Genomic DNA, 25,695 nt, shown 5'->3' with positions numbered 1-25,695 from the left:
ACTAATATTATATTTACGTATTATGTCCCCAAGCGGAGTCATATAAATATTAAATAGAATTGGTCCTAGTACCGATCCCTGTGGGACACCACACGTAACTTTATAGAGCTCAGAGGACGCATTGCCATGGACCACTCGGTGCGTCCTGTCTGATAGATACTAATGAACCAGCCTAGTGCTGACCCCGAAATACCAACACAACCTTTAAGACGCTCTAATAAAATATCGAAGTCAACAGTGTCGAAGGCAGCACTAAGATCGAGTAGTAACAATACCGATGAAGTGTTTGAATCCATAGCTATGAGGAGATCATTAGTCACTTTAGCAAGTGCTGTCTCAGTGGAATGATTAGCTCTAAAAAAGATCTCATCCACCTCTGGGGCTTTGCCACTCGTGTTGCATGGCATACCAGTACCATACCTCAATATTTCTGTGTCAAAAACTGTTCGCATTTCAGTGCACTCTTCACAATTTACACTAAAATCAATGATCCAAATGAACTGCTTCAAACATAAACGGAGGTCTTTTGCGGTATTAATAGATTATGTTGGTCCTGAAAGAAAATTATCAGTGTGAAAGTGTAAAATCAAAATGGAAATATTGCTGATTGCGATAGTATGTAAATGTGGAAAGGTAAATATCTCCAGTTTAAGTGATCACAAATTACAGTATTCAATTTTCTCTCTGCTTCTTTTCATTTCAATTTTGCAGCTACATATAAACATTGTAAGCATCAGTTTTTTCTTTTTTGTAATGAAATATATTTAACAACACAAAGAGTCAGCACCACAGTGCCACGCTAATTAGCACATCCACCTCACAGTTCAGAGATGCAGGGTTCGATTCCGCCTCCAGCGTTCCTGGAGAGTTTGCATATTCTCCCCGTGGCTGCATGGATTTTCTCTGGGTACTTTGGCTTCCACCCACATTACAAGAACCTGCATGGTAGGCCGGTTGTCCACTCTAAATTATTCGTAGATGTGGCTGTGAGTGTGAATGGTTGTTTGTCTGTGTGCCCTGATTTCAGGTTGGACCTCAGTTGTACTACTAAGACTGCTGGGATAGGCTCCACCACATGAGGAAAAGTGGTTTGGAAGAAGAAAAACAGTCCCTCAGCAAAGCTAAATTAAATGTAAATCATTTTGAGTATGATTATTGTGTAGAACTTTGTACTCTGTACGCTGTGGTGCGAAATAGTGCAAAAATAAGCAAATAACATTACTGCTATTGATTTTTTTTTTTTTTTTTACATCAATTTCTTTGTCATGGCTGACGTCAGACATTAGCATATTCCGGTGTTTTTTAATGTAGTCGTCGTCTTTATTTATGTCTAGAATACGTATTAATTGTAATACAAAATTTATGTTCGGAACCCCTGGCTCTCCTCCCTCACACTGTTGCATTTTGAAGCATACATGCTACGATGCCACAAAGACCACACATTGGGGGCCTACCACCAATGTCTGCAACAAAGTTGCATCCAAAAAGTGCATTGCTTGATTTATTACACCTGGTGTTGTCACTGATCCACCAAATTTGCGATGGGATGATTGTCTCCTTCAGGTGTCCGTAGCAGAAAGATGGCGGGAAGATTGGCTGTCAGTCTGCTTGTTCATGCACATGAATGCGGCATAGTAGGAACATCTTGTATAACATCTGTCTGTATAACTTAATAACAAAAAGTGTTCATGGTAACACCGCGACCCCCGGCCTTATCAACCGCCGTCAGAAGGCCATAATCTCTCACCTCCTCTCCCCACAAATGACAGTTGGTGTGCTGCTTAAGCGTTCCTTTCAAGTCGAAGTTTTCTGGATAGTGGGTCGTTTCTGTCCGAGGATAGCTGATGTAACCCTGTGTGTACAAACGTTCAGCAATCTGCATAGTATGCTGAGGACCCATACCTGAGACATAAAAAAATATATATAGATATCTAAGACCACACGTAACAGTAAAGACAAGAATGAAATATTATACATTGTTTTACATATGTTACAATTTCGTTTAAACAGGGCTACTTTATTTGTAGGCTAAATTGGTGTAACATACCTAGGGAAGAGCTTGCCACTCTCAACATCTCTACGGTATTTAAAGCCAGGGGTCTCTGCTTACTCTTCTCCTTCTTAGTCACCGACTCCACCTATATTGGGGGTGCAGATTAGAGAGTATCAAAGATGTACCCTGACATTTACAAAGTTATACCACAACTTCCAGTGCTGGATGAGCAGCAGTCTCTCACAGCAGCTCCATTGTTTTCTAACTGCTGTTGGCTGGTCTATAATGGAATTTCCCTGTGTGGGACTAATTAAGCAATGTCAAATCAAAGTCAAAATAAATATTGGAGGAAACATTGATACCACTGTTTAACGAGCCTCCAACAGCACGGAACACTGAGATCAAATATTTTCCCTTTATTTCATGTTCCAAAATAAAGAACTGTTAGTTGTGTGTGTGCATGTTAGTAAAAGGTGTGTTTTATCACTTTAATTTTTTTGTTTATTAAAACTAAATAATTTTGTTAAATTTACCCCACAGCTGAAATAGGCATGGTGATTAATCGCTTCAAATGCTAACTCACTGCCACATTCTGGTGGAATATGCATGTCTGTCCACCATGTTGAGAACTATATTGTAATTGTGTGAAGGCGAAGGCCTTCACACTTATGTTATTCTACTCCATTCACTTTATTATTATTGTGTGAAGGCTAAGGCCTTCACACTTATGTTATTCTACTCCCTTCACTTTATTATTATTGTGTGAAGGCGAAGGAATTCCATTTTTCACCTCTAATTTCCAAATTTTTCAACCGATTCAACCCATTCCAACTTTCAACTCTTCATATTCTTCCTCCCTATTCCCCAAATTCCCACTTACCATAAATTCCACATTTTCAAATTTGAAATTCCACCGAATTCTTCAAAATTCCACCAAATTCTCCAAAATTCCATTTTTCACCTCTAAATTCCACATTTTTCAACCAATTCAACCCATTCCAACTTTATTCACCTTATGCTTCCCATATTCACCCCTTCACCCCCACTTCCACTATGCTTCCAAAATTCAACCCTTCCAGTGTGGCGGCCATCTTGGATTGACCCAATGAACCCTGAATGAACTGGAAGTGCTCCGAATCAAACCGAAAGTGACTCCAAATAAACCGTAAGTGACCTCAGGTAAACTGTAAGTGACCCCAAATAAACCGTAAGTGACCTCAGGTAAACCGGAAGTGCCCCTAATCAAACCGGAAGTGACCAAAATAAACCGGATGTGACCCCAAATAAACCGGAAGTGACCTCAGCTAAACCAGAAGTGGCCTTAATTGAACCAGAAGTGACCCAAATAAACCGGAAGTGACCTCAGCTAAACCGGAAGTTGACTAAATTGACTCGGAAGTGACTCAAATAAACCGAAAGTGACCCCAAATAAACCGGAATATTTATATTGATTTGAAATTCCACCAAATTCTCCAAAATTCCGTTTTTCACCTCTGATTTCCACATTTTTCAACCGATTCAACCCATTCCAACTTTCAACTCTTCATCTTTTTCCTTCATATTCCCCAATTTCCATTTCCCATAAAATCCACTTTTTCAAATTTGAAATTCCACAAATTCTCCAAAATTCAATTTTTCACCTCTAAATTCTACGTTTCTCAAGTAATTCAACTCGTTTCAACATCATTCGGCAGCATTCCCCAAAAAGTTATTCAAACATTTTGCCTTCACAGGCAATTTCTCCAGAAATTGCAAATTCTAGTTGTTCATATAATGCAATAATGTCCAAAGTCCGGCCCGCGGGCCAAATCCAGCCCCCGGTCAGATTTCATACGGCCCGCAGCTTTGGTCTTATAACGTATTATTTATGGCCCGCCTGCACTGTCAAACTGAAGTAAAAAAATAAATCATGAAACTTGAAACTGTAATTCCTCCTATTACCAAAAGGTGGCAGCACCACCCCTCTCCGCTCGTTTCTGCCATGGCGACTGCAAAGAAAACAAGAAAGTTGACATTGAGGGCCGTCGCTTTCAAGAGAAATGGGACTTACAATACTTCACTGAAAATCAAGGCAATTGTGTTTGTCTAATTTGTAAAGAGACGGTTGTCTTGTTTAAGGATTTCAACTTAACGAGACACTATCAGACTAAACATGCTAACACATACGACAAGCTAACGGAGTGACCGCGCTGATTAAGTGAAGCAGCTCCAAGCTGAACTGGCATCACAACAGCGATTCTTCACGGGGGCTGTGAGTCAAAAGTAAAAATTACTAAAGCAATCTACCGAGTAGCCATGTTAATACGGTTGATATTATGAACCTGTAGGCGTTACACAAACTATTACTTTCTGAAAGATATTTTTGTTGAAGTTTATTTTTGAACATAAGATCGACCAAACACAAAATCATTTTTTCACATTTTCACATAGTTTCATGTTATGCCAATAAGGCAAATAAATCAACATGTTCAAAAAAGGAGAAGGGAGAAGCTATTGCTTGTTTTTCCTATCCCTTTTATACATCATAATTCTTAACATGGTTGCTAATTTTTTTTTTTCAAAATACATAAACTTAATTTATCGGAGGAAGATAATTTTGGAAATGAAAGCAGTTTATACAATAATATTGTGGAAAGAAAATTAAATAAATAAGATTTGGACTATATAGCTGAAAATAGACAAGCAAAAGATTTCAATTACTATAATTTTCTAGTGTAAATTTTTTAAAGTGTTCTTTGAATTGGGCAATGTGTTTACTTTCTTTGATCGTTACAGGAAACCTATTCCATAGCTTTACCCCATTGACAGATATGCACATGCTTTTGAGGGTGGTGCGCACCTTAGGTTGTAAAGGATTCCCTCTCCTTCTTAGACTGTAAACACTTTCTCTTAACATAAAGATATCTTCATTAGTTGTTGTAGGTTCTCTCCTTCACAAAAGATATTTGTGTCATCAGCAAAAATAAATGTCAGTATATTAGAGGTGTTAATTATATCATTAATATATAATATGAATAGTTTTGGTCCCAATATTGATCCTTGTGGAACACCACAGGTTAGCATTGACTTTTTCTCTCCCATCTGCACAAACTGTTGCCTATGTTCTAAGTAGCTTTTTATCCAACTGTACCCTATTCCCCGAATCCCATACCTTTCTAGTTTTTGAAGCAAAATGTCATGATTAATTGTATCAAAGGCCTTTTTAAGGTCAATAAAAACGGCAAACTTCTTATTGTCAATGCTTGTTGACAGTTCTTCCACAAGGTCAATTAAAGCTAAAGATGCAGATCGCTTTGGCCTGAAACCACATTGACTGTCAGTTAATATCGCACACTTATTAATAAAACTGTCCAATCTAACAGCAAATATCTTCACCAAGATTTTGGAAGATTGGGGAAGCAATAAGACTGGCCTATAGGTGGTGTAAAGATTCTTATAGATGGGTACGACTTTGGCTATTTTCATTTTTGTGGTAAAGGAGCCCAGTTTCAGCGGGAGGTTGCAGATATGTGCTATGGGATCTGCTATAGCTACTATTACATATTTAAGTATAGATCGATATCCTCACAGTCCCTTGATGTTTTGTTCTTAAATTGTTTAACAATATCAATTATTTGAGTTTTATCTGTATCTCTCAGAAAGATGGTAGCCGGGTTTCGTTCCCCAAAAAATTGTGATACACCTCCCCTTTGTGGAGGGATTATCTCATCTGCAAGCTTGGGCCCTAAATTCAGAAATAATTTGTTGAATCCTGCCATCACTTCATCACTATGTTTAATTATCTTACCATTTTCAAAGAATTAATTTGGGAATCCGGCACTTGTTTTTTTTTTTTTTCTTATAATTGAGTTTCAAATATTCCATGTGGTTTTTATATTATTTTTATTTGTTTCCAACAGTTTACAATAATAATCTTTCTTATATTTTCTAAGAATTTTGGTTAGTTTATTTTTATATCTTTTAAATTTAGTTTCTTTCTCCTCAGTTCTGTGTTTAATAAAGTCTTTATACAATTCATTTCTTTTTTTTTGCATGCATTCAACAGTCCCCCAGTGAACCACGGTTTCTCTGGTCGTTTTTAATTTTTCTTTGGTCGCTGAGTTGGACAGTTTTTATGATATAGAGTCAAAAAAGTATTTAGAAATAAATTAGAGGCTGCATCAGCATCCTCTTTTTCATAAACATTCCTCCAGTCTTGAGCTATCAGATCATTTCTAAATGCATTCAGAGTGCCATTTGTTCTTAATCTCTTTGTATGTTTTCTTTGCTATCGAAGTTCTCATGTTTACATCCATGGATAACAAACACCGCCAGATGGTCAGTGATATCGTTTATTAATAATCCACTTTCTAAATTACTTGTCATATTATTAGTAAGAATATTGTCTATTACTGATGCCGAGTGGGTGGTAATTCTACTTGGTTTGGTTATGCTAGGATATAAGCCTTTATTATACATTGCAGCGATAAAATCTATCGCAGGTGTTTTATTTGGATTTAAGAAGTCTATATTATAGTCCCCACAAAGGCTACCTTCTGCTCGGTGTTTGAAACCATGGCCTCAAATACTTCTTTGAAATTTTCAATTCTAGAGTTGGGTGTTCTTTAATCACAGCTAACAATGACATATCAATTTCAACAGTAATACATTCACATAAGTCATCAATAACAGTTGTCATGCTTTCTACAATTCTATACTTTAATCTACTGTCGATATACAGTGCAACTCCTCCACCCTTTGTATTTGACCTATTCACAAAGTTGAAATTATATCCTTCTAATTCAAAATCGGTCCCTTTGTTGTGGCTAAGCCAACTCTCAGAAATGGCAATTATATTGAATTGCATACTGTAATGCTGTAAATAATTTGTAATTTTATCAAAGTTTACGTATAAACTCCTACTGTCAAATATTGTAAATGACAAGAGCAAAATTTACCTGTTTTAAGTTTTAATAATAAGAGACAAATGTGCATTACTTAAAACTCGTTTGAAAGGTTCATGAGGCAAAAATAATTTTAAACTCATGTAAATGTACGGTATTTCATACAGTTTGTTCAAAGTTAACTGACTTCAAGGCAGAATTTGTGTTTTTTGAGTTGTTCACATCTGTCTGAGTGGCTTTTATTTGGTTATTTTGTCATTTAAAAAATAAAGACAATTGGGACAATGAAATTTGTTTTATAACTGTGTATTTGGATGAATTTTTTGTAGTTAAAAAAATGTCAGAAAAAACTATTGGCCCTCGGGCCCCTTCACTTTATCAAATCTGGCCCTCCTTGCAAAAAGTTTGGACACCCCTGAAATCTGTGTATCTGAGACAAAGCTACTGCAGAAGAAAAAAAGAATATTCATGAACAGAATATTCTTTCATGGTAAGTCACTTAGAATGAAAGTGCGAGATTTGGGGAAATGCTGAGTAATGTTTGCAATTCACCATTGACTAGTGGGGAGGGTTGCGCAGATCAATCCTTGTATCGATAGAATCAATGCTAATGCAAACGGCTAGTATCGATGATTTCAGTTATTTTCAAATAATTATTGTGTACCCTGATAGAAATTTTACACTAAGAGTAATATTGCTTTGTTTGAGTTTTTCTATCTACCAACTAGCTATTTATTATTGTAGCACAACATAAAATATTCTGTTTGAGTGAGAATAGCTTGACGTTAACTGCAAGTAAATTACCTGCAAGCAGAATGTGCAAATTTTTCTTTTGTGTTCTGACTGAAACCAAAACAATGGTAAATAAAGTGCACTGATTAGCTTATATAACAAATAAAATCAAAACAAGCTAGGCGAAGGTGTCTGGACTACACTGTGTGCACAATTATTAGGCAAGTGTGTATTATGACCATTTGATCATTTTTATGCATATTTTCCAACTCCCTGCTGTATAAGCTCGAATGCTTACTCGATACAAGCATATGAAGTGATGTGTATCTATATAACGAGGGATGGTAGGGCCGAAGGAGATCAACACCCTTGGGGTACCTATCACAGTGTTTGGTGCTCAGAGACATGGCCAAGGTACAACCGACCACGACTGCACAAGACATACATGTTGAAACGTCGAGACTGAGTCAAGAAATATCAGAATACATATTTTCCAAAGATCTTATGGACTGATGATCTCAAAATCTCAGATATCGTGCAGCTAGTGGGCACAGGATCATTGCAGGATGCAGGTCTCGCACTGCCAAATTGCTTGCTCATTGACTTGCCACCCAAGATTAATTGCATTAATTTTTAAGTGTGTTAATTTGGAGCAGTAATTAATCTAACACGTGAAATTGACATATATGTTCTAAATATAACGTAGAAAAGTGACAAACATTCACCAGAAAGCACCAATTTGAAAGGAATTAAGTGTGTTTGTACTTGCCTGGGCTTCCTTGGATGTCTTGGCCAGATTTACAAACATTTGGCCCACCTCCTTGTCAAAGACCTTAACCCGGTTCCAATCGAGAGTCAATGGGTTATCCTTCCCTTTGAACACCTGGCAAAAGAAAATGCTTCTCAATATACTGTACTACCACCATATTTACTGATAATAAAGGTTCACATTTGGTGTACCTTCGCAAGTACAATCCAGTAGTTCTCTGGTTTAAAGGACTGGATTTTGTCATGACGTTCTACACAGAAGCCAAGAGTTGGAGTTTGGCAGGGTCCAAATGATATTAAAGAAGAGTCCAGATTTCCATACTTTCCTTGGAAATATTTGGTTTGGAACCTAAAAACAATTTGGCATTCAGAAAGGAGGCTTGAACTTCATATACTGTATTCAACTACTATCCTCAGAGTAAAAGAACAAAAACAATTGTATTCATTAGCACACTCTATTCAGATGTTTAGGAAGTCATGTAAGTAAAGGATACAATCCATGTCAGATTAATGTTACAGATAAAGTATGAACCCTTTCATGCATGAATTATGACAACCTAGGTCAGAATTTTTCTATTTTTGCTCTTACTCTTTGGGCATGAAAAGAAACGCTTTACGTCACATTTTTCAGGACAACATACGCTTCATCTTAAAACTGACCTGGACTTTGTGAAACTCTAAATGAGAATCATCTCCACTTGACACCCTTTAGAATCATCCATGGGATACCATATAGACTACCTGTATTCACTGCAGGTTTGCAAAAAGCAGATGAAGAACAGACCTTAGCAGATTACAAGATCAGAATCTATTGCCCTCTGATCTTTCTCCCTCACAGGTCGACAATTCCATCAAGCCTGGAGACTGGGTCTACTACAATAAAGTCGTCAAAAAGAAAAACTGGGCCAGCTCACGGTGGGAAGAACCATTCCAAGTCTTGCTGACTACCTATCCCTCACTACCTCCCATCTGGGGTTTGAATGTCCCAGACAGCCATAAAGCCTTTCCTTGGATCGGAGTTGGAAAACAAGCACTACATAGAAACACTGAACTATCGTTTTCAATATTTTCAAAATCTCTCTGCAGGTCAAAATAGAGCGATTCAGGATTACTAGACTAATGGTATTACAAAACAGGATGGTCCTGAACTTGGTGACTGCAGCACTAGGTGGCGTATGCCACATTATTAGGACTTCCTGTTGAACCTACATACTAGGAGATAATGACACGCGATCTGAAACAACCTAAGCTGTCCTTTGTTGTATTCTGAATAGGAGATAATGACACGCGATCTGAAACAACCCAAGCTGTCCTTTGTTGTATTCTGAAGGAGCAGAAGAGAGATAACAGCAGGACAACTGGTACAAGAGGACCAAACCACACACACAACGTTGGCCAAGTACAGGAAAAGAACACAGTGACATGGCACCAACCTCTCCCTCTCAGATGATAGAGTCCCACAACAGTGGGATTTCTCATAGTTAACCTCTGTCATCTGGTGGCAGTACCTGTTAAAATCTGTAATCTGTGTTTGCTGTTCTGGTTCTGGTTTGGAGCAAACCCACCACCAACCCACCATCACTGTCATTGCCCACATGAGCATTGAAGTCACCCAGCAGAACGATGGAGTCCTCAGAAGGAGCATTTTCCAGCACTTCCTCCAAGGATTCCTAAAAAGGTGGGTACTCTAAGCTGCCATTTCGTGCATAGACACAGTTCAGGACCTGAGGGAGGCCCTCTCGTTAATTGGGGTGCAGGTGCCCAGCTAGGAGGCAATAAGTATGCCCACACCTGCTCATTGCCTCTCACCGTGGGCAACTCCAGAGTGGAAGATAGAGCCCCACTCAAGAGGACTCTACCAGAACCCAAACTGTGTGTGGAGGTAAGTCCGACTTTGTCTTGTCTGAACTTTTCTGCCTCGCACACCAGTTTGGGCTCCTTTCCTGTCAGAGAGGTAACATTCCATGTCCCAAGAGCCAGCTTCTGCAGCCGGGGATCGGACCGCCAAGCTCCCCGCCTTTGGCCACCGCCCAGCTCACTCTGCACCCAACCCCTTTGCCCCCCCCATAGGTGTTGAGCCCATGTGAAGCCATAAGTATACAAATTAATAATAAATGGGACAATTTTGTAAACTGGTATACAGGTATTTAATGGTTTCAGTTACAACATGTCCACAGTTAAACATGTTTGATGCCTTTACTGTCATCTGAAGGAAATGTAGGAGTGAACAGTTAGCTCTTCTGAAGACAATGTACCGAGTGAAGGCGCAGCCAATGCGTAAATCCAGTTCCTGGCGTGCATCCACTGAAAGGGCTTCATTGCGGTTGGGTTCTCCAAGGTGATTCATAGCTTTCCAGATATCAGTGTCAGTAATTGAGCTGAATTTGGCACGATAAACTGTCTGCTCAAGAACGGTCCCTTTCATCACTGGCTGTACAGACTCCATAACCTTGGAAAAAGATTAGACCATAATTTAAAAAAATAGCCCCTGATTTTCATTGATTCATTTTCATTTTTTTATGTATTATTACTTTTGTTTTATGATGTGGCTTTTTTTTATCTTTACCAAAGGGGTACCAACAATTTCATCCTCATGTATGAATAGCAGTTGAACACAGGGCCGTATAGTGCCACTCGACATCATCAACTTAAGAAAGTGTCTGCAGTAAAAATATCCACAGTAGTCTTGTAACTGAAATTCTAAATGAAAATCTACATTTAAAATATTAAAAATACACGGGTCCACTGGGAGCAAATTAAGGTTCAGTGTCTTGCTCAAGGATACTTTGACATGGTTGTCAGGGTTCAGACCTACAAACCTGGAGATTACCATTGAGCCACACTGCCCTGGAATATTGTACAATAGAGCTTCATCATGTAAACACTGGGATAACAAGTAGCCCTTCGCATAAATCAGTACCCAAGAAGTAGCTCTCACCTGTTCAAGTGTTTTACAACAACATACCGTAATTTTCGCTAATAGGTCGCTCCAGAGTATAAGTCGCACCAGCCATAAAATGCACAATCAAGTGAAAAAGAACATATATAAATCGCACCAAAGTATAAGTCGTACTTTTGGGGCAGATTTATTTGTCAAAATCCAACACCAAGAACAGACATGAACCAGCAACAGGCTAAACGATATGGTGTGCTAACGTGATATTTACACAAACGAGGAGCTGAGAACGGGCCTGACGTAACATTCAGAGTTATTCAAATAACTATTACATAAATAACATGTTTATAAAACCATCTGTGTCACTCCAATTCATTAAATCCATCGATCGTCCTTTATGTAAACAATGCCGCGTATGCGCCGCATATGCTGACGTCGGACCTGTTGTAAGTTGCATTTCTAATTATTCTACAGACCCATATAACGATATATAAAGTATATTTCAAATAACTATCATATAACAACAATATTATCAAACCATCTGTGTCACTCCTAATCATTAAATCCATCGATCAAATTCCTCGTCCTTTATGTCAACAACGCCGCGCGTGCGCCGCATAGATCGAGTATATAACTGTATTTTAGTGTTAAAGTAACAGGAAAGACGTGGGTTTTGGTAAACGGCTCTTTATTTAACAAGACACGAGTTCAACGAGCCAAAAACTACTGAAGTGTAACGATAAAAACATATACAAGTTGCTCCACAAAATAAAATATATCAAATACGATAACATAAATACGTTTTTCAAACCTTGTGTCACTTCAAATCATTAAATCCTTCAAACGTGGGGCCCTTCATCATCCCGTGATCGAATCCTTTGTCCTTTATGTAAACAATCGCTGCAAGGCACCGGTGACGTCACTTGCACTTCAAATGACAGTAATCCCTTGCTACATCGCGGTTTGTTTATTGCGGTTTCTGTCACGGTTGGAATGGAGCAGGGCGACCAAGTGCAGCTTGGACCAGGGTTTATTGGAGGAACCAAAGACAGACTCTGCAAACTGACATGACTAAACAAAACGATAACATGACTGACTAACCGAAAACAGACTTGAAAACGACAGGGACCAAAAAGACATGAAGACGACACGACAAAACAACAGCAACCGCAACAAAAAGACAATGATCCGACCGGGCATGAGGGGCAGACAGGACTTATATACATGACAGGTAACAAGAGGCAGGTGAGAATAATCAAACTAATCAGGGGGCACACAGGAGGGGAGGGGCGAGCACACAGACCGAAACCATGACAACAGACACATGGTGGAACGGCTGGGTACGAGACGTGACAGTTTCACTACATCGCGGATTTTTGAATTTTGAAAATTTGTGAAAAAATTACATATAAGTTGCTCCTGAGTATAAGTCGCCCCCCCACACACAAACTATGAAAAAAAACGTGACTTATAGTCCGAAAATTACGGTATACATTGTACTCCATAGCTGCTAACATACAACACGAAAGAACATGCACAAACGCAAATGATGAAATGAAAACGTTCCGACCTCAAAACAGATGTTCTCGCCTTCTCTATCACAGTCCAACCATAAAACCAAGTAGTCACAGCCTCTGGCTTCAACCTAATAAAAGAATATGGAAAAGTGTCAGATACAATGTGCAATAAACACTCTTATTCAAGAGCAGCATCAGACATGCATTGAACATACTTGGAGGAATTTCACCATGTTGAGCTTGGGGTTGACCTCCTTTTTTTCTGTTGGGGCTTTGCTGAAAAGTTCTGCAGGGTCCACCTTATCCCAGTTGTTGTACTTAGCTTAAAAAAGAATTTTCAGTTAATGCTATAATACCTAAAATACTGTCGTTCTCATTAAAGGAAGAATGACCATGTAGGCCAACAGGAAATAGACTTCGTTATGTTATGTGAATTGTTTTGTGTTCATGTTCTTCGATTTTGCTGCTACAAGTATGTAATTTTGAAGGTAGCCCAAAGACTTTTCAAGACCACTCAACATCTGAACAGCCATCAGATGATTAAGGCGTGTACACGATGAAATGTTTGGCCAATCAGCCAGTTGTCAGTGTCACAATGAAGGCAACATGCATGCACAGAGATGCTACTTTATCTAGACAAGGTGATATGTAGTGTTGCCACTACTTTGTGAATGAAAAACTAAGGAACTAAATGCCAGAAGGAAATGTCTGTATGTGTGGGTACTGAAAATTAATCCTCTACATTCAGAAACATAAAATGTGGATAAGGCAAATGAGGAGCAGCGGTTCAGATGATAGACGGATGGATGAATGAATGAATGAATGAATGAATGGATGGATGGATGGATGGATGGATGGATGGATGGATGGATGGATGGATGGATGGATGGATGGATGGATGGACGGACGGAATTACAATGGATTTCGATTATCTGAATGCATTTAGAATCACTTCACTGGTTCTTTTATCACAAACAAAATATTTTAGGTTGCATTACCTGACATGTTTCGGCTTGTACTTCCGCCTTCACATTTGTGATAAAAGAACCAGTGAAGTGATTGACAAGTGAAAACAAAATGAACTTAGTACAACTATGCATTTAGAATCGATGAGGATTTGCTCGCTGTTATTGGTGCGTATGACCTGATTGTATTATTGCCATCATGATGGGCAGTTTATGAATGAAAACAATAAAAAACATAACATTGTGTCATACTACTGTTTTATAGAAGCTGTTTGAAATGTCTTTAATAAAATAAAAGTGTTTTTATGTGAAATTTTGTCATTTAATTTAAGGTTGAGCTTTTCCCCACACTGTATAGTGTTGGCATGAACAATCAGTGTTAATCAAAACACTCAATAGCGTCATTATTACTGCACTGACATTTGGTGGCTAAAACACACCATGGGAGTTGAACATTTTACACGAAAGCAAATGTTACTTTAACACTGGTTAGGGCAGGGGTGTCCAAACGTTTTGCATGGAGGGCCAGATTTAATAAAGTGATGGGGCCAAGGGGGCCAATAGTTTTTTCTGACATTTATAACAGAAATAAATTCATGCAAATACAAACTGTCATGAAACAAATTTCATTGTCACAATTGTCTTTATTTTTTAAATGACAAAATAACCAAATAAAAGCCACTCAGGCAGATGTGAACAACTCTAAAAACACAAATTCTGCCTTGAAGAGTCAGATAACATTGACATTTTTAACAAAAAAAATGCAAATACAAACTGTCATGAAACAAATTTCATTGTCACAATTGTCTTTATTTTTCAAATGACAAAATAACCCAATATAAGCCACTCAGGAAAATGTGAACTCTAAAAACACAAATTCTGCATTTCATTCATATCTGAACAGTCAGACAACATTTAACAAATATGAATAACCTTAAAATTACATGAGTTTAAAATAATTTTTGCCTCGTGAACATTTTTAACAGGAGTTATAGGTAATGTACATTTGTACAAATTGTACAAATGTACATTGCGGAGCAAACTCTGGCATCGGTGATACAGGGACCGAACCGCCCTTATCAGTTGGCTCGGCACCCATACTCCCGAACCACCCTCTCAAGGGACACGGTCGAACGCCTTCTGCAAGTCCACAAAATATATGTGGACTGGTTGGGCGAACTCCCATGCACCCTCGAGGATCCTGCCGAGGGTGTAGAGCTGGTCCACTGTTCCACGGCCAGGACGAAAGCCACACTGCTCCTCCTGAATCCGAGGCTCGACCTCCCGACGGATCCTCCTCTCCAGCACCCCTGAATAAACCTTACCAGGGAGGCTGAGGCGTGTGATTCCCCTGTAATTGGAACACACCCTCCAGTCCCCCTTCTAAAAGAGGGGAACCACCACCCCAGTCTGCCAATCCAGAGGCACCGTCCCCGATGTCCACGCAATGCTGTAGAGGCGTGTCAGCCATGACAGCCCCACAACATCCAGAGCCACCTCCCCAGCCGCCACGACAGGCACCACCAACCTTACGGCCACAGCTCCGGTCGGCTGCCTCAACAATGGAGGTGCAGAACATGGTCCACTCGGACTTAATGTCTCCTGCCTCCCCCGGGACGTGGGAATAGCTCTGCCGGAGGTGGGAGTTGAAGCCCTTCCTGACAGGGGATTCTGCCAGACGTTCCCAGCAGACCCTCACAGAGCGTTTGGGTCTGCCAGGTCGGACCGGCATCTTCCCCCACCATCGGAGCCAAACCAGCCCCTCTCTTCACCCAAGTGTCCAAAACATGCGGCCGCAAATTCGATGACACGACTACAAAGTCGATCAACGAACTGCGGCCTAGGGTGTCCTAGTGCCAAGTGCACACATGGACACCCTTATGCTTGAACATGGTGTTCATCATAGAAAATCCGTGTCGAGCACAGAAGTCCAACAATAGAACACCGCTCGGGTTCAGATCAGGAGGGCCGTTCCTCCTAATCACGCCCTTCCAGGTCTCACTGTCATTGCCCACGTCAGCATTGAAGTCACCCAGTAGAACGATAGAGTCCCCAGAAGGAGCGCTCTCCAGCACTTCCTCCAGGGACTCCAAAAAGGGTGGGTACTCTGAGCTGCCGTTCGGTGCATAGACACAAACAACAGTCAGGACCCGTCCCCCCACCCGAAGGCGGAGGGAGGCTACCCTCTCGCTCACCGGGGTGAACCCCAATATGCAGGCGCCCAGCCAGGGGGCAATAAGTATGCCAACAGCTGCTCGACACCTCTCATCGTGGGCAACTCCAGAGTGGAAGAGTGCAGCCCCTCTCGAGAGGGCTTGTACCAGAGCCAAAACTATGTGTGGAGGCAAGTCCGACTATGTCTAGTCGGACCTTTTCTGCCTCACACACTAGCTTGGGCTCCTTTCCAGCCAGAGAGGTGACATTCCATGTCCCTAGAGCCAGCCTCTGCAGCCGGGGATCGGATCGCCAAGGTCCCCGCCTTTGGCCGCCGCCCAGCTTACTTTGCACCAGACCCATTTCGCCCCTCCTACAGGTGGTGAGCCCATGGGAAGGGGGACCCACGTTTTCTTTTCAGGCTATGCCCGACCGGACCCCATGGGCAAAGGCCCGGCCACCAGGCACTCGCCTTCGAGCCCCACCTCCAGGCCTGTCTCCAGAGAGGGGCCCCGGTGACCCGCGTCCGAGCAAGGGAAAACTAGGTCCATATATCTTATTCGTCATAAGGGGACGATAATGATGTTCAATAAAATAAATGGTTTAAATGATGTTTCAAAATTAAAAGCGGGAAAATTGAGTTTGGGGAAAAATGATGTTAAATGACGTTGAATAAAATAAATGAATGAATAAAAAATGATGAAGTTGCCCGGTTAATAAAATTATAATAAAGATGAGTTAGGGGAAAAAAATCGTGGTATTGAGAAAGTTGCCCAATGCTGGGCTCGAACCCGCGACGTTGAGGTTGGGAATCTGATGCTCTTCCTACTGAGTCTTACTATTGAAGCACTGGAATTTGCTTAATGAAGGGCAAAATGGTAGAAGCGCGCTAATGTGTAATGACAAGTTAGATTCGAACCCATTTTCCTGCAATCAAAACATTTTAAGAGCCAGCAAAAAAAGATTTATTTGGCCGTAGAAAAATAATGCCACGGTGTTCATCTGAGTATGAGCTGACTTTCGAAGCTGAATTAAAACCGTATCATTTGGTCACTGATGTCAACTCTTAAGGGAAAATGGCTCGTGTTGAATGTGCCATTAAGAATGAATGGGGAATTTTAAGGCACAAATTTGCTAATTACGGAAAAACAGTAAATGTTATGAACAAAAAAATGGTAGCAAGGATGCCGTGAATTTTTGGAACGTGTGAAAGTTGGAATGGGGTGAATCGGTTAAAGCATGTGGGACTAGTTAGGTGTCAAAAAAGTGGGAGGAATAAGTTGTTTATTGTTTGTTTTTGAAATTGCGTGTGAAAGCGAAGATACTTCACACTATTGTGGGACTCGAAATAATGATTAAATGAAATAAAAATGGTAATTTAATTATGATGATGATGTTGAATGAAATAAATTATTAAAATGTGTTAAAATTAAATGAATGAATAAAGAATAACGGCCAAGTGAGATTCGAACCCACTCGGCAAAATGACTCATGTTGAATGTGCCATTCTCTACTTACTGAGCTAAATAAAGATGGTAATTTATGATGATGACGTTGAATAAAATAAATTATTAAAATGATGTGTTAAAATTGAATGAATAAAAAATGAATGAATAAAAAATAACGGCCAAGTGAGATTCGAACCCACTCGGCAAAATGGCAAGTGTTGAATGGGCCATTCTCTACTGAGCTAAACAGTGACTTACTATTGAAGCGGTGGAATGATGCTAAATCGTGAGAAATAAAATGATTAAATAAAAATGGTGAATTAATTATGATGATGATGTTGAATGAAATAAATTAATAAAATGATATTTTTAAATGAAAATTAAATGAATAAATAAATGAATGAATAAAAAATGGCAGCCAATGTCAGATTCGAATCCACTCGGGGAAATGACTCGTGTTGAATGTGCCATCTTCTACTAACTGAGCTAAACAGTGACTTAGAATTGCTGCGGTGGAATGATGCTATTAGACGAGAAATAAAAATGGTAAATTGATGTTGACTGAAAAGTAGAAGAACTTCGCCTTCACACTGATAATAATAAGAAAGAAAACAAAGTAGAAGAACAATAGTGTGAAGGCCTTCACCTTCACACTAACTAGAATTGGCAATTTCTGGAGAAATTGCGTGTGAAGGCGAAGACACTTCACACTATTGTGGGTCTCGAAATAATGATTAAATGAAATAGAAATGGTAAATTAATTATGATGATGATGTTGAATAAAATAAATTATTAAAACGATGTGTTAAAATTAAATGAATACATAAAAAATAACGGCCAAGTGAGATTCGATTCCACTCTGGAAAATGGCTCATATTGAACGTGCCATTCTCTACTTACTGAGCTAAACAGTGACCTTCTAAAGGTGGACCTTAACACTACTAAAGTGAATGGTGTAGAATCACAAGAAGGCCTTCGCCAACACAATAAAGTGAATGGTGTAGAATGACATAAGTGTGAAGGCCTTCCCCTTCACACAATTAGGTGAAATTGGATAATTTTCCACGGCACACCTGACCATCACTCACGGCACACTAGTGTGCCACAGCACAGTGGTTGACAAACACTGCACTATGCTACCAATTCAACACAAATTTATTTGAAACAAGTAGGTGTTTAAATTATTAAAACATTTAAAGATTAAATGGGCATCAAATGAAAATATATATAAGGTTTAGAATGATAGAATAGAAATAATACCCACCAATAAAATCCAGACTCATCACATGTCCACAAACAGAAGTCATCTTATAATGTACAGATTGGCCCTGGAAGATTCCAGTGAATTCATGCACAAAACATGATGCATTGAGCCCCTTGCGGCTCGTACAATTTCCTAAACATGAAAAAGGAGAAAAAACAGGCATTAGTGTATTGATCAAGAATGCATGACCTTATGATGATTACCATGGATAATTTATTTGGTTGCATCTCCAGACCGGGTTTCAGAAAGAACATAAAAAGCATCAAGGAAATCAGATTGTTGGACAGGATAAATCCAAGTTTGTGTTTCAAAAACTTGATCAAAATGATGTCAAAAATAGCTATTAGTAAGCACTGACAAAACAAGAAATTTGATATTTGTGGGTAGCACATCCAAAAGGCGGAGAAGTTAAATAATTATTATGCAAGACAATGTACCGTCCAGAGAGATCGCAAACGTTTTAAGAACTGTCAAAGTCAAAGTCCGCTTTATTGTCAATTTCTTCACGTTAAGACACATGAAGAGATCGAAATTACGTTTCCCACCGTCCCACGGTGACCAGACACAGTACACAACACATACAATCAAATAGCACAAAGAGTAAAAACGAACAGACAATAAAATGAATAAGTAATAAGCAAATAACCCAAATAAACAATAAATAAATAAATAAATAAATAGATAGACAAATAAGAGCAGCAAAATGGCGCAAGTGTGCTAATAGCAGACAGCCAGACCATAGCGCAAAAGAAGAGGACGTTATGCAGCCGAGGGTGGAGAGAATTCAGGATCCTGACAGCTTGGAGTATGAAGCTGTTTTTGAGTCTGGTGGTGCGGGAGCGCAGACATCTGTACCTCTTCCCAGAGGGCAGAAGTTCAAACAAAGAGTGAGCGGGGTGACTCACATCACACACAATCGCGGTCGCCTTTCGAGTGAGACGGGAGGCGTAAATGTCCTTCAGGGAGGGGAGTGGAGCCCCGATGATTTTACTATGCGCTGCAGGGCCTTCATGTTGTACTCAGAGCAGCCACCACCCCACACAGCAATACAACTGGAGAGGACGCTCTTAACGGTGCCACGGTAGAATGTGGTCATGATGGCAAGAGGAGCACTTGCTCGCCTGAGTTTCCGCAGAAAGTACAGGCGGCGCTGAGCTTTCTTTGCCAGCGACGCAGCGTTGGTGGTCCAGGAGAGGTCCTCACTGATGTGCACCCCCAGGAATCTGGTGCTGCTCACTCTCTCCACCACAGCACCGTCGACGGTCAGCGGCAGGTGGTGGGTGTGATCCTTCCAGAAGTCAATGACAATCTCCTTGGTCTTGTTGACGTTCAGCAGAAGGTTGTTTACCTGCACCACGCGGCCAAAAGGTCGACCTCCGATCCGTATTGAGTCTCGTCGCCACCGGTGATGAGACCCACCACAGTTGTGTCGTCGGCATATTTCAGCACGCAGTTGCTGCTGTAGGTCGCAGCGCAGTCATGCGTCAGCAGGGTGAAGAGCAGCGGACTGAGCACGCAGCCTTGAGGGGCCCCCGTGCTCAGCGTGATGCTGCCGGAGACATTGTCGCCCACACGTACTACTTGAGGCCTCTGACAGAGGAAGTCCAGTAGCCAGTTGCAAACGGAGGTGCTGAGGCCCAGGTTGTCGAGTTTGCAAATGAGATGCTGTGGAACAATGGTGTTGAAAGCAGAACTGAAGTCCACAAACAGCAATCTCACATACGAGTCCCTGTTCTCCAGGTGGGTGAGAGCAGAGTGGAGGGCAGAGCAGATGGCATCCTCAGAGGACTGATTGGGTCGGAAGGCAAACTGGAAGGAGTCTACGGTGGGGGAAGAACAGATCTGACGTGCGGCAAGACAAGCCGCTCAAAGCACTTCATGACGATGGTCAGGGCCACAGGGCGGTAATCATTGAAGCAGGAAGGAGCAGGATTTTCCGGCACAGGTATGATGGTGGCAGCCTTGAAGCATGACGGGACGACGGCCTGCTGCAGGGAATTGTTAAAGATGTCTTTCGGCGTTATATGCTATTTTTACCGTTGGGTGCATTACTGATGGAAACTTTGCTCATGTACAATCGCCAATCATTATTTGATTGCACCTTGACGACTGAATAGGAGGAGACATTGCCCAGGTTTCTGGCTGACATCCCAGCGGAGCTTTTTGCTTGTCACTATCCCTTTGTGAAGAAAGCAGCGCTGTGGGAGGCATGGTGGTCAGCTAAAGAAGCTAAGGAGGGAGCTACAGTACACTTTGTCCTCTGCTCGTTCACGAACGCAAAGATGTGCTCCGCTGTGGTGTATTTGGGACGTCGACTCCTCCCTGCTACAGCTCCTCCCAGGAAGGTTTGGCTGTGCTGCTGTCTGTGCATCCTCCTATGCGGCATGGAACTCCACCTTCCATTGGAGTTGACAGAATTGAACGCTCCTGTGCTGCCCCCACGAGGATGTTGTTTAACGCCCGGTCATTGCCAGTCGGTTCTGTAATGCCTGCTTTGTGTTCCATATTGAAACACAAATGACATTAAGCTAGGAGTGGGCAAACCTTTTGACTTGTGGGCCGAGTTGGGTTCTAAATTTTGACTGGGGAGCCGAAGCAGGAGCAGATGGATGTAGTGTTTGTGTGAAGTAATATAAATTACATGTCAAGGTGGCTGTCCGGAGACGGTGGATGGGGCTCGGACATGGCTTTTACGCACGCCCGGTCCTATTTTATGGAGTTCTCTTCCACCTCCGTGGCTGGAAGTTCAGTAGTTGTTGCCTCGTTGAACTGTTTTGTTAAATAAAGAGCCATTTACCAAACCCACGTCTTTGCTTGTTCTTTGTGAACGCCACAATATAGTTATATACTAGATCTGTGGAATAACGACGAGGCTGACGTCAGGCCACACGCGTGGCGTTGTTGACAAAGGACGAGGAATTTAATCATTGGATTTAATGATTTGGAGTGACACAGATGGTTTGATAATATTGTAGTAATATGATAGTTATTTGAAATATACTTTCTATATAGTTATATGGGTCTGTGGAATAATTAGAAATGCAATTTACGAGTCCGACGTCAGCGGCGCATACGCAGCTTTGTTTACATCAAGGACGATCGATGGATTTAATGAATTGGAGTGACACAGATGGTTTTATAAACGTGTTATTTATGTAATAGTTATTAGAATAACTATGAATGTTACGTCAGGCCCGTTCTCAGCTCTTCGTTTGTGTTTATGTCACGTTAGCATACCTATCGTGTAGCCTGTTGTTGCTCGTTCATGTCTGATCTTGGTGTTGGATTTTGTCGAATAAATTTCCCCCAAAATGCGACCTATACTCCGGAGCCACTTATGTTTTTTTTCACGTTATTGTGCATTTTATGGCTAATGCGACCTATATTCCAGAGCGATTTTTAGTCTGAAAAATACGGTACATCATCTTGGAGAATGAGTGAAAGAATAAATCTAAATAAAGGAATAAAGAAATCAAAACGGTAACACGGGGTGAGGAAACAGGAAACACTTCCTTAAAGTCGGCCTTAAAACCTTTAAAGGTTAACATTAGTCGCAAACAGGTGGTGCATCAATGTCCTTGAGCATACTGCATTGTTTGAAAATGAGAATGGTCGCTAGTGTCAATCCCTGCTATTTGTACAAATTATTTTCAAAATGAATTTTTAGTGGGAACAGTGTTGTTGGTCTTCTCTTTTTTTGCTAGTGCATCATAGTCTGAAGTAAAATTTGTTGTGGAGATTCTTAGGATAGAGCCGAGCTGTCTGTTAACCTAGATCTGTGACGGGGCTTTGTTGATGTTCACGTGCCTGAACGTCTGCTCATACACGTCGGTCGAGCCAAATTGTCCACTCTTTTTTAAACACTCGACACTCAGTGTCCGCCTTTCTTTTCCTTGGGCCACTCATTTTAATGGAAGGATTCCAGTGGAAGGTTTGTGGGTGGCTTTAGCATAAAACTGTATCTGAAAGCTCAGCGCACGAATTACAAGAATGCTGACATCATAGCCCACACTCGAAATTCGGCACTGATAGAAATAGAGCGCGGAGTGCGCCAGGTCCATACTACTGAGTACGTATACGCACTTGTGAGTGTGCACCGTGCTTTCTGACACTGCTTCCGGGAGTAAATGCATGGGCGGACGTTTCCCCATCTACTGGGGAAAGGCAGTCATTACAGGGAGAATGACCAAAAAAAAAAAGTTTAATATAATTTATTCAGGTTTGGCGAGCCGGATTAAATGGCCCCGTGGGCCGGATGTGGCCCGCGGGCCATAGTTTGCCCATTTCTGCGTTGGGCTGTGTAAATTGAATTTGGCGACTCCAGTAACAACAGTGTAGTCAAAAGTAAGAGCCAAGCCATAATTTAATGACAGAATTTACGCAGCTAAACAAGAATGCTGCAAGACAGATGGAAAAATAAAACTAGTTACAAACCTCATATCAAATCCTGAAAGACTGCTTGCGTTTCTACCAAAGCAACGTCAAAAAGGCTAAAACGGAACACCTTCATTCATTCATTCAGACGAGTTGGCATAAGCCACGTATTCTACAGTGATCCCTCGTTTTTCGCAGGAGATGCGCTCCAGAACCACCCGCGAAAAACAAAAATCAGCGGAGTAGACGACATACGTGTGTTGCATTTGATAAACCTGACTCCTGGTTTGTCACGTAGAGCGCGCCACAGCAACGCCGGAGAGACGACCTACATTTCTACAATCTTTTTTAGTTTCCCTTACTCGCTTTTTACATTTTTACTCCACTTTTGGGAGTTTACTATTGTTTGTAAGTCGCGGGCCGTCAATCCTTGCCATTTAGACTACGTCACTGCTCGGCTTTCAGCGGAGGCTTCGTGGCTGTCTGTCTACCGTCGTTCATTGGATACGCAAGTATAGCTTGGGATCAACAGGTTTGGATGATTCCGTGCACGACCTGCACCCTTCTTTTAGAGAGTTTGTCTCTGCTAGAGGGACGTGTCCACCAGCTAGAGCAGAACATCCCGATAACCGTAGACGTGGCGGACACAAATACGGGCTGTAGTCAGTCAGCTTGCCCAGTTACCATTAGCCCCAAGCAGCTCACTAACTGCGATGAGCATGTTAAGACGCATAGCCGTCCCAAGCCATCTTGGTCTACTGGCTTTCACACTTTGGTCATAGGTGACTCCATTACACAAAACATCTCGCTTAAAAATCCAACCACAGTAATGTGTATCCCTGGAGCCAGAGCACCTGACATTGAATCTTATCTCGGGGAGCTGGCTTGTAATAGGCCTCGTCAAAAGCGTAGCACCAACAACACTCGTTACTTGTATACTGTATACTCGGTTTAAGCAATCAGAGATCACAAGGAGAAACATAGTGACAACTTGTGATCTCCCCAGAAAGACGAGTCGGTGTCGAGTAAATATCTCTGGCCCCTTGCCAGCGAGAGGCAATGATGAGAGGTTTAGCAGATTATTCTCGCTTAATCGGTGGATGGCTGGTTTCTGCAAGAATCAGGGATTGCAGTTTATAGATAACTGGTCCTCCTTCTGGGGCCGCCCCAACCGGCTGAGGACAGCCTTCACCCAAACCATGAAGGCGCCATCACTCTTTCTCAAAACATAGATTACTGTTTGAGCCATTCATGACAGTCCAGATTAAACAATGGAGGTTTATCAATTTCCTACATCTTAACCCATATAAAACCGAGATGTTGATAATTGGTCCTTCTAGTTATCACCACCTATTTCATGAAACCACAGGAAACTTGACTTGACATGTACTATCCCCTTAAGTGATACTGTAACCAATCTCTGTGTTATATTTGACCAAACAGTCTCCTTTTAAAAACACATTAAGAACAACCTTGAACTGTGTTTTCTCACCTCCGTAATATTGCTAAGTCGTCCGATTCTTTCAACTCGTGATGTGGAAATTATTATACATACATGCGTTTTTTTATTAGATCGCGCCTAGATTACACAAGCAGTCTCAAAGGGCTTCACATAGACAAACAATTGACAATTATTCTCAAAGCATCCCCTGATCTTGGGCTCCCAAAAGGGCAAGGAAAAACTCAAAAAAACCCTACCAGGGGAAAAATGAGAAACCTTGAGAAGGGACCACAGATGGAAGGATCCCCCTTTCAGGATCACCAGGCTGCAATGGATGCAAAGAGGCCACATAAAATACATAATATGGAAATCAAAAAGTGGATGTCCAGGCCAAAGCGAAGAGCTGTCGGAGGTGCCCTCGATTGTCCTGGCAGTGTCCTCTAGGAGGGTAATCCGCTGCAGTTCCCTCATGCTGAATTGGTCCTGTCTGATAGATATGAATGAAACCAGCCTAGTGCTGACCCCGAAATACCAACACAACCTTTAAGACGCTCTAATAAAATATTGAAGTCTACAGTGTCGAAGGCAGCACTAAGATCGAGTAGTAACAATACCGATGAAGTGTTTGAATCCATAGCTATGAGGAGATCATTCGTCAAGTACCGTCTCAGTGGAATGATTAGCTCTAAAACCAGACTGAAAAGATTCATATCGATTATTAGCGACCATGTAATCAATAAACTGCTGCGCTACTACCTTTTCAAGAAGTTTTGCTTTGAATGGAAGATTTGAAACTGGCCTATAGTTACTGAGACAGTCCGGGTCAAGATTTGGTCGCTTAAGTAGCGGTTTAATGATAGCGGTTTTAAAGGCTGTTGGCACTATTCCAGAGGAGACAGACAGATGAATTATATTTAAAACGGACGGTCCTAAGATTTGAAATAATTATTTAAATAGTTTGGCTGGAAGCAGGTCGAGTAAACATGTTGTTTGTTTAGCCGCACTAACTAATTGTGTAAGTCTTTCAAGGGACACGCTTTTAAAATTTGAGAGGGTTATTGCATGATCGTCAGCGCCGGTAATCGGCGGTCCCGACTGAGCGATCGGAATGGTCATCTTGATCTCATCCCTAATGGATTCAATCTTTCGAGCAAAGAATTTCATGAACTCGTCAGCCGAGTGAAAGGAGCTATCGGGGGTGGGCTGGCGTAGTGTTAGCTTTGCCACTGTATCAAATAGGTATTTAGGATTGTTTTTATT

At 41.1% G+C, this 25,695-nt stretch overlaps 1 protein-coding gene, 1 long non-coding RNA gene and 1 pseudogene across 4 annotated transcripts in view; 2 read left to right on the top strand and 1 right to left on the bottom strand.

Annotated features, from left to right (window-relative positions):
• Positions 1–25,695, bottom strand: part of top3b (DNA topoisomerase III beta) — an 88,562-nt gene that overhangs the window by 45,791 nt on the left and 17,076 nt on the right. For 2 of the 3 annotated variants that reach the window (XM_085909065.1, XM_085909064.1), the window contains exons 2-9: positions 18,621–18,752; positions 13,005–13,111; positions 12,843–12,917; positions 10,632–10,825; positions 8,569–8,725; positions 8,378–8,491; positions 2,048–2,138; positions 1,748–1,902 (exon numbers count right to left, since the gene is read on the bottom strand). In XM_085909065.1, coding sequence (XP_085765191.1) covers positions 1,748–1,902; positions 2,048–2,138; positions 8,378–8,491; positions 8,569–8,725; positions 10,632–10,825; positions 12,843–12,917; positions 13,005–13,111; positions 18,621–18,752 — 1,025 coding nt within the window. Of the gene's footprint in view, positions 1–1,747; positions 1,903–2,047; positions 2,139–8,377; positions 8,492–8,568; positions 8,726–10,631; positions 10,826–12,842; positions 12,918–13,004; positions 13,112–18,620; positions 18,753–25,695 lie in introns of those variants that run through there. The other variant, XM_085909067.1, reaches the window with a different exon arrangement.
• On the top strand, positions 4,022–10,837 carry LOC147057658 (uncharacterized). Its single transcript, XR_015065803.1, has 4 exons — positions 4,022–4,244; positions 9,215–9,291; positions 9,707–10,054; positions 10,134–10,837. It is a non-coding gene; the product is annotated as an uncharacterized LOC147057658 (long non-coding RNA).
• LOC147057657 (uncharacterized) lies at positions 23,331–24,249 on the top strand (annotated as a pseudogene).

Source organism: Syngnathus leptorhynchus, chromosome 4 (assembly GCF_054491065.1).
Source record: "Syngnathus leptorhynchus isolate UIUO chromosome 4, UIUO_Slep, whole genome shotgun sequence".
NCBI lineage: Eukaryota > Metazoa > Chordata > Actinopteri > Syngnathiformes > Syngnathidae > Syngnathus > Syngnathus leptorhynchus.
The sequence above is the reverse complement of the archived record's forward strand: the minus strand, read 5'-3'. Positions and strand labels throughout refer to the sequence as shown.